The sequence below is a fragment of the Microtus ochrogaster genome, chromosome 7 (genome assembly GCF_000317375.1).
Source record: "Microtus ochrogaster isolate Prairie Vole_2 chromosome 7, MicOch1.0, whole genome shotgun sequence".
NCBI classification, from domain to species: Eukaryota; Metazoa; Chordata; class Mammalia; order Rodentia; family Cricetidae; genus Microtus; species Microtus ochrogaster.
This window is the reverse complement of record NC_022014.1, coordinates 12,504,647-12,514,134: the sequence shown is the minus strand read 5'-3', so window position 1 is coordinate 12,514,134 and position 9,488 is coordinate 12,504,647. Positions and strand designations below refer to the sequence as shown.

General features: G+C 45.9%; 1 protein-coding gene across 2 annotated transcripts in view; it reads left to right on the top strand.

Moving 5' to 3' along the window:
* The first annotated feature begins 4,021 nt into the window (after window positions 1–4,021).
* Window positions 4,022–9,488, top strand: part of Gspt1 (G1 to S phase transition 1) — a 38,142-nt gene continuing 32,675 nt past the window's right edge. The window contains exon 1 of one of the 2 annotated variants that reach the window (XM_005349322.3): window positions 4,022–4,462. In XM_005349322.3, coding sequence (XP_005349379.1) covers window positions 4,153–4,462 — 310 coding nt within the window. In that variant the 5' untranslated portion in view covers window positions 4,022–4,152. The remainder of the gene's footprint in view (window positions 4,463–9,488) is intronic. The other variant, XM_005349323.3, reaches the window with a different exon arrangement.

The window sequence follows — 9,488 nt, the reverse complement described above, 5'->3', positions numbered from 1 at the left end:
AAAAAAAAAAAAAAAAAAAAAGCACATTTAGAAATCCTGATTTGGTTTTGAAAGACAGTGGTATTTTATGGAGGATGGAGGGGTGGAGCTCTTGATAGAGCACATGCTTAGCATACACTGGACCCTAGGCTCAATTCTCTAGCACCATGTTGGGTGGGAAAGAGCAAAAGAGACTAGTAGCAATGAAAGATAGGAATTATCAAACCTTGAATGAGCATAGCTTTGCGAGAGAAAGTGGCTGTCAAACTAATCCACCTACATACCACAACCCCAGACAACCTAGACAACAAAGAGTATCTAAATACAAAGGAGAAAAAGACAAGATCTCCTGAGTAAATTGGGAGCTTGAGTAGAAGCAGAGGGTAGAAGAGGAGGGGGAGGAAGGGTGACGAACAGAGAAAAATGTATAGCTCACTAAAAACAACAATAATAATAAAGGAACCAGAAAAAAAAAATGCTTGCCATGCAAGCCTAATGACCTGAGTTGGATCCCCAGAACCAAATGTCTTTGTCAGTGTGCTACTGCTGTGAAGAGACATCATAACCATGGCAATTCTTACAAAGGAAAACATTTGATTGGGGTGGCTTATAGTTCAGAGGTTTAGTATATTACCTCATTGGTGGGAAACAGTTGCACGCAGGCAGACATGGTGCTGGAGAAGGAGCTGAGAGCTCTACATCTGAATTGGCCGGCAGTAGGAAGAGAAGTGGCTTTAGCTTCTAAGATCTCAAAGCCTCCCTAGAGACACACTACCTCTAGCAAAGCCACGCATACTCAAACAATGCTACACTTCCTAATAGTGACATTCCCTATGGACCAAGCATTCAAACACATGAGTCTATGAGGGCCATTCCTTCTCTAACCATCACATCACACCAGATACAAAAGCTGGATACGAGGCTGGAGATATGGCTCAGTGGTTAAGAGCACTGGCTGCTCTTCTAGAAGACTGGAGTTCAATTCCCAGCACCTACATGGTGGCTCACAACCTCTGCAACTCCGGTTCCAGCATCCTCTTTTGCCCTCTGTGAACACTGGGTATGCAGAAACATAACATGTACTCATAAACACATTAAAACAACAACAACCACCAACCTGGTGGATATGGTGATATGAATATGCAATCCCAGCATTCCTACGTTAAGACAACAGGCTCAGAAGCTTTGCAGCGAGGTAGTCTAGAGTACAAAGCATGGCAGAAACAAGAAAGACCCTGCCTCAAAAGATAAAAGGTGAGAAAGTCCCAAGAGTTGTCCTCTGACCTCCATGTATGTGTTGTAACGCGCGCACGCGCGCGCACACACACAAAGTAAGTACCTAGTCTGTACCTCATAAATCCTGAATGAGCCAGGTTGTAGTGGTATACGCCTTTAATTCTAGCACTCGGGAGGCAGAGGCAGACGGATCTCTGTGAGTTCGAGACCAGCCTGGTCTACAAGAGCTAGTTCCAGGACAGGCTCCAAAGATACAGAGAAACCCTGTCTCATAAAAAACCAAAAACAACAGCAAGAGTCCTGAATGTTATAAAGGGCAGTCCCGTCACTTTACACTTACAAGTGCATTTTATTTGCCTAACGTATGCTAGGTGATGAACACAAAAACAACAGCCCTGGACTCAAGTTGCTCACTTTTAGCACAGTGGTAGTTGTTAGCAAGCATTTTTCTTCCCGCTGGAGCTCGGTCTGGTAAGCCAATGCCTTTGAAAGCCAAAGGAAGGTCAGCATAATAGCACATGTTTACAGTCCCAATGCTGGAGGTGTAGACATCCATCCATCCCAGATTAATAGCAGCTAATCTTGAATTGACAGGGAGCCTCCTGCCTCTGTTCTCCTTGGTACTGGGATTACAGGATTGAGCCAACACACTGGGCTCATGAACTGCTTTTCTAAACCACAGTTTTAGCAATTTCTGAGACTGCATAGAAACTGTTAATTCAATTAGTTGTTAAGAGCTAACATTATCAGAATGTGATCAGCCAGCGTCCTAGGGTTTGGCTCTATACATGGCAGGGTGGTTGGAAGACTGTGGTGAGCTACTCCAGTCAGCTGCATGCACATGTGGACATTGTCTCTGGAGTGGGCTGAGGAATGCAAATCTTGAGTAGAAAATGGAGACACCGACTAAAAGAAGAAAACAGTGGTGCTGTACAGTTTCCAGTGCTTTAGACCAGAAGATCTCAAGTTCAAGTCATCCCGGGTCACACAGTGAGACCTTGTCTTAAAACACAAGAAAAAACGTCATCCACAAAACACTACTTAAAGCTAAGTGTGGACGTGTATCTGTAAGCAATTCCAGCACTTGGAAAGTGGAGATAAAAGGGTTAGGATTTCTAAGTCAGCCTGGGCTGCTTCTGCCCCTGCTTAACAAACAAACCCAACTAACCAACCATAAAAAAAAATTCCTAGTTTGAGGGCTTGCTGCAAAAAGTAACTGAGAGAGGCCAGAGAAATGTCTCAGAGGTTAAAAGCACTGACTGTTCTTCCAGAGGTCCTGAATTCAATTCCCAGCAACCACATGGTGACTCACAACCATCTATAATGAGATTTGATGACCTCTTCTGGCATGCAGGCATATATGCAGGTAGAACACTGCATACATTAAAAAAAAAAAGACAAAAGAAAACAAAACAAAACGGAGAGTTTCGTGTTTAGTTCTCTCCTTAGGCAACGATTCTCCCTTAGCTCCTTCACAACACAGTTGTCTAAAGTCAGCATTCCAAAACTTAGATCTAGATTTTAAAAAATAAAGTTGTAAAAACATCTTCTTTACACATTATTATGTAATTTCCAAGCAGATTAGTTGCATTCTGTCTAGACACCTTTCAGAGGAAGTAAAATTAACAGTATGATTTTCTGTGTCTTGGTCTCCAGGCGAATTACAGAAGTTAACAGGTACCTAATTAGAACGGGTTTTTCCTACTTCCTGCAGTAAGGCACTAAAGGTGAACTGTACTTCTTGTCACTTTCTCTACATTTACTAAAATGCAACCTGTAAGTGTGAGGTGCAGTTATTATTAAAGTATTAAATATAGTTGACAAATCTGGCTATTCAAAAAGAAACCACCTAAAAGTGGATTAGGAACTGGAAGAACCCAAATCGCCCATCGGCACCGCTGGACACACCGCTGGATATGGCAATCATGATTAATTCGGAAATCTGGCAGGAAAGAGGAACAGATGGAAAGAAGTTTAGGTGAAGGCTTTTAATGACTAGTCAAACATAACGTGAGTCATCAAAAGTTTCCAGTTAACAATCCCTTCTGCCGTACATCCTGGGCCCATTCCTTTATGAGCCACTCTGCTGTTTAAACGGTAACATCTCAGGTTTTACTGCCTCTTCCACAAATGAATACATAAAAGGAAAGACGCTCCCCGGCGGCTTTGAAATGTAGGGCAAACTCTGGTTGGGGTGGCGAGAAAAAGAACAAGGTACAGAGACTGAGGAACACAGAAGGCAAAAAGGGTGTTGAAAGTGGGGAAGAAAAAAATTTTTTCCCTAGGTTAGGCCTGCTGTTGGTGTCCTTACAGACTGGGTTGGACCGTCGCCGCGAGCTGAAGGGCCCAGCCCACCGCCCTGCCCCAGCAAAGTAGGGCCTGCCCCTGCCCCCACCCTGCGACAGACGGGGCAGCCGGTCGGCCACCAGACCTCTGCCTCCTCGCGCTGCCTGCCGGGAGCTCCAGCCGCTTCCGGTGACGCTTGCTCGCTGAACTCCGACTCCCGTCGGCCCCTGAGAAAACCGCAGCAGGTTTGCGCGGGTGCTGTCGGAATCTGTAGTTTATCTGTCGGCCGAGCTGCGTAAACGGGAACGCGGGCTAACATAGCCGAGAACTACCGAGGCGAAGGTACGGGTAGTAGCGAGGGGTCAATTCATACCAAGCGTGGGGTTGGCGGTGAGGCCGGCGGCGGTAGTTGAGGTTTAGTGGGAGGAGATCCTTTCTCACACAGGGGGAGGGTTGAGCTGCTGTCTCTGTGGTCCCAAGTGCCCAGTCTGGACTGGAGCTGCCGCCCAAGACTCCAAGGAGTGAGTCCTTGGCCTCTGGCCCCTCTGTCTCAGGGTCCTCGCTGGGTCAGCGCGGCCTGCTCCTCCCCGGTCGGCCGCCCCCGCCTCCATTTCCCGCCCTCTCTTCACCACACACACGGCCCCCCCGATCATGGATCCCGGCAGCGGCGGAGGCGGCGGTGGCGGGAGCAGCAGCAGCAGTGACTCTGCGCCCGACTGCTGGGACCAGACGGATATGGAGGCCCCCGGGTCCATGGCGGCGGTGGCTGAAACCCAGCGTGAGAACCTCAGTGCGGCCTTCAGCCGGCAACTCAACGTCAACGCCAAGCCCTTCGTCCCCAACGTCCACGCAGCAGAATTCGTGCCGTCCTTCCTGCGGGGCCCGGCCCAGCTGCCACCATCCCTCGCCGGCGCGGCCGGCGGCGACCACGGAGCGAGCAGCAGCGCGGGAGGTCCTTCGGGTAAAGGGCCGGGCTGGGTGTTCCCAGGGCCCGTGCGGCGGGCTGAGGCCGGAGTTCCGCGCCGGCGTGGGTGGGGAGGACGCGCGGCCAAAGCGGCCCGCACGTGGGGCGCTGACAGCGGCGCCGGCTGGTCTGGGTGGGGCACCTCCAGTCCCGGAGCTGGCTGGCTTGGGGCGCCCGGGCGGGGAGAAGCGGAGAGCCGGCGGCGCTCGCCCTTCGCCGAAGGCCGCGGTTTACCCGCAGACGTGGGAACCGTATGGGACCCGGCAGGCCCTCGGCCAGGCAGTGCCACGAGGCCCAAAAGTGGGGACGGATGGGGCCTGAAGTCCCGCAGGTGGGCGCTGTGAGAGCCTAGGAGTTGGGGGACAAGACTTGTCTCTTCGCCTCACCCAGAGAGCTAGTGCTCCTGCTGCAGTTTCTACTATTGGAACTGTAATTGCGTTTTAAATATCTGTGGCACCGGCCGACCTGAAGGAATCCCAAGATGCATTGCAGGCCTGCGGTTCGCCAGAAACTGTTGGCTGTCAATACAAAGACCTTTTATCATTTTTAATGGTTTGAAAACTTCAAAGGTTCAAAAATGTCAGGAAGATTCCTCAGTAGTAACATGTGGTAGGAAAGCTCATTGACTTGTGTGAGGTTTTTCAGTGGGATTTAAGACCTTCTGAGTGGCACGTTTAGACTTTAATTTAATTGCTTGAAAGTGTTGACCTTATACGGACTGCTTGCTATAAGAGCTCTGTTTGTGTGCGTGTATTGGTAGCTTAGTCTGTTACTTGAATATTTCTGATAACTTCATAGTTGTCCCACGCAGCAACTACAAGATACACTTTATGTCGTTTCTAGTTTCAGTCTTTAGACATCTCTTTACAAGCTGACTGTGGGGATGGTAACCTGCTTTCAGGGACTGGTGTTGAACCAGTGTCTGTTGAGTGAACTTAAGTATCACCTTCGCTCTAGTGCTTATTGGAGTAAATACGGTATTGTCTTTTTAAAGAGAAAGGGGAAAGGGAAGGAAAAAGGCTGACTCTTTAGTTCTTTAGCAGGGAGGCTGTGGGCCAGATCGTTTGAGCTCATTTCAAGTGAGAGTATTGTTAATTTCTGTGTTTTAAGTTCTGGACCTTAGCCTGTGTGGTGGTACCCCAGGTAATGTCTGTAGTTCCAGAACTCTAGAGGTGGAGGCAGGCGGAGAAAACAAATGTCAGTGTCACCAAGCCTCCCTCTTCCAGGTGTGCAGTGTTTGTCTGTGACCCCGGGGACTCAGGAGGCTCAGGTAGGAAGATCTTTAGGTGAAGGCCACTGGTACTATCTGGAAAGTCCCTCTAAAAATAAAGTAATAAATACATAAATGCCAAAAATAAGCAAAGTGCTCTTGAAAATGAGTTTCTTAGGAAACTTTTGCTTCAGTTTGCTCTCCAGGAGTGAAAGGGTGTTTAGGGAAATGCTTTTGTGAGGGACATGTGTAAGCACGGTTTAGATGAGACTGTTGGGTGGCTGGGTGAAGAATGGACTTTGGGGCTGTATCATGCATGAGGGATTTGTCATACTTACCTGCCCCCCCCCATGTTGGTTTGAATGTTTATTGACTGGCATTTCTTTTATTTGTGTGTGGTTGATACTTCCCTTTAAACAAGGAAAACCAACTTTATTTTGTTTTGTTTTTCAAGACAGGCATTCTCTGTGTAGCCTTAACTGCCCTTGGCTGTCCTGGAACTTGCTCTGTAGACCAGACTGGCCTCGAACCTATGACTGGGATTAAAGCCGAATGCCTGGCTTAAAATTCTATTTTATTTATTTGCTTTTTGGTTTTTCCAGACAAGGTTTCTTTGTGTAACAGCCCTGGCTATCCTGGAAGTCACTTTTAGACCAGGCTGGCTTCGAACTGCCTGTCTCTGTCTCCAGAGTGTTGGGATTAAAGGTGTGCGCCACCAAATTTTTTTAATTGTGTGATTTCTGTGAGTGCAACACTTGAGAAACATGGAGAATTTCCATGAATTCCAGGTCAGTCTGGGCTAGAGTAAGAACCTGTATCCATCAAGGAGAAATAATAATAATATAAACATTCTGTGTGTGGTGTCTGAATATTGCCTGTGTATTAGTCTAAAGCTATATGGGACTAAAGTTTGGAAACTGTGGGTTTATAAAATGCTACCATCAGTGAATATTGCTTGGGGAAAGCAGAAAAAAACAGATGGCAATAGCACCAAGCCTGTAACTCACTGAGGGGAAGGCAAATGCTTTTGATGGTGAGGAAATGGTCCATAAGGTACGTGGCCTGTTGCCTTCGTTATCAAGCCAGTCTGTGCTTGGTGTTTCTAGTAGGAGAGCTGTGGTGAGTGGGGCTCTAGAATAACCTTTAGGGTGTGCCTGCTGATGACAACCGTCTCTCCTTTCTCCTGGAAACAGGATGATTTGCCCCTTTTTTTCTTTTCCTTGAAATGCAGTAGAGGAAGGAGCTTTGGTGCCAAGAGTCTTTACTGTTCCTTGAAAGGCCGTCAGTCAGAAAGAACTGGTCACCCACTGTTGAAAATGTAAAAATACCAAATTCAGGCTGGGTGGTGGTAGTGCACACCTTTAATCCCAGCACTCAGGAGACAGAGGCAGACGGATCTCTGTGAGTTAGAGGCCAGCCTAAGCTACAAGAGCTAGTTCCAGGACAGGCTCCAAAACTACAGAGAAACCCTGTCTCGAAAAACAAAAAAAAAATATTAAAAACAAAACAACACCAAATTCCTAACAATGATTAAGTAAACTCATTTAAGTGTTATTAAGTATAAGCATAATCCATTTAAGTCCAATTTTCTGCAGAGCCAAGTAAATTGGGCTAGTGACTATAAATGAAAATAGAGGTCTTAAAAAAATGACTGGAAATTTTAAGTTTTAGTATATTCTCAAGATTAAGCAACCATCGTCACTTAATGGATTTTTTTTTTTTTTTTTGGTTTTTTTTGGTTTTTTTCAAGACAGGGTTTCTCTGTGGTTTTGGAGCCTGTCCTGGAACTAGCTCTTGTAGACCAGGCTGGTCTTGAACTCACAGAGATCCGCCTACCTCTGCCTCCCGAGTGAAGACAAGGTCATGTTGCCTAGGTTGATCTCCCCAGTGCTATGAAGCCAAGAATGACCTTGGACTTTTCTTAATCTTCCTGCCTCTACCTCCCAAGTTCTAAGATAACAGGCTTGCCCCACCACAGAAAGTTACACGGTGTACATGATATTGGGGCTCAACCCAGGGATTTGTGCGTGCTAGGCACACACTTACCAACTGAGCCCCCCCCATCCTTAGTCTTGTTTTGGATTTTTAAAAAAAGATTGATTTATGTGTTATGTATACAGTGTTCTGTCTGCATGCATGCCTACATGACAGAAGAGGGCATCAGATCCCACTACAGATGGTTATGAGCCACCATATGGTTGCCGGGAATTGAACTCAGGACTTTTGGAGAACAGCCAGTGCTCTTAATCCCTGAGCTATCTCTCTGGCCCAGATTTTTTTCTTTTTTTTTAAGGCAGGTTTCACTATATAGCCCAGGTTATCTTCTCAGTCTTCCTGCCTCAGCCTCCCAGAGACTGAAAAAATTACTTGTGATTGCCACTATGCCTGCCTGACTTTCTGATCATTGGATAGTTTTAAGTTTCTTCGTTGGGGCTTGAAGATTACAGTATCCAAAATCAAAATGGGTATTTTCTGCAGAATTCTTATACTTTGTTATGTTAACCAGTTCCTATTTAAAAAAAAAAAAAAAACAACTGGATAGTCTTTTATTTTTAATGGCACTGATAGTGCAACCCTGAGCCTCTTGTACATGCCTGGCAAGGACTCTACCTAGCATTTACCCCAGCCTAAGAGGGTGTGTGTGTGTGTGTGTGTGTGTGTGTGGGTTAGGAAATTAGAGGAAGACATAGAGTGTCCTACTTTATTACTGTCTGCCATACTTCTTTGAGATAGGATCTGTTATGAACCCGGAGCTAGGCTGACAGTTAAACCCCCAGTGGTCCTCCTATCTCTGCTCCTCTGGGCCCCATGGCACTGGAATTATATGCACCTGTGCCTTTTTAAAGTGAGTACTGGGGATTTGAACTCAGGTCTTGTATAGCAAGCTGTCTGATACACTGAGCCATCTGCCCAGCTTCCCAACCTTTGTTTTTGATTTAGGTTTTGTTTTACAATTTAAATGCCTACAGGAATAAAGATGTGAAGAGTTGGTAGGCCTCATTGGAATATAAGTAGAGGACAGTAGGAAAAAAATTGGTATTGTTCCTAAAATATTACAGTGGAGATTCGATTTTGTTTCTTGGTTGATGTCTTCACACATATGGACAGCTTAAGTATGAGGATTTAGGGGCATCACCTAGTATAAGGTTGAGTGGTTGTTTAAACTTAAAATTTTTGACTGGAAACAAACCTTTGGAGCATGTTTTAGTGTTGTTAGAATATAGTTTATTGCATGGTTGTGTTTATTTATATATATATATATATATTATCTCTTTGAAATCGTACAACATGGAAAGGGCAGGCAAAGTGGCTTAATAGGTTTAAAAAAACAAAACAAAACTTGCAAAGCAAGCCTGATGACCTGCGCTTGATTCTGGGAACCCACATAACTAAGTGGGAAAGAAACTGGTCCACAGAGTTGTCCTCTCACCCTCGCATGCACACACAATAATAGTAATAAGTTTTGAAAGTAAAATTATTAGGGCAGATGGGGACATAGCTCAGCAGTAGAGCACTTGCCTGGTAATAAAACGGCCCCAGGTTAGAACTAGCTCCTTGGCACTATAAGGAAACAATATCAAATTCTCAAGACAAGTTAGGGAAATACAGTAGAGAACAAATACAAGCCTTCATTTGCTTGCTTTTGTTTGCCAGGGAAGAAATTAATGTTAAAAATAGAATTATCTTTCTGGCTAAAGAGAAAGATGAAAAAGACTTAGTCGCCGGGCAGTGGTGGCGCACGCCTTTAATCCCAGCACTTGGGAGGCAGAGGCAGGCGGATCTCTGTGAGTTCGAGACCAGCCTGGTCTACAA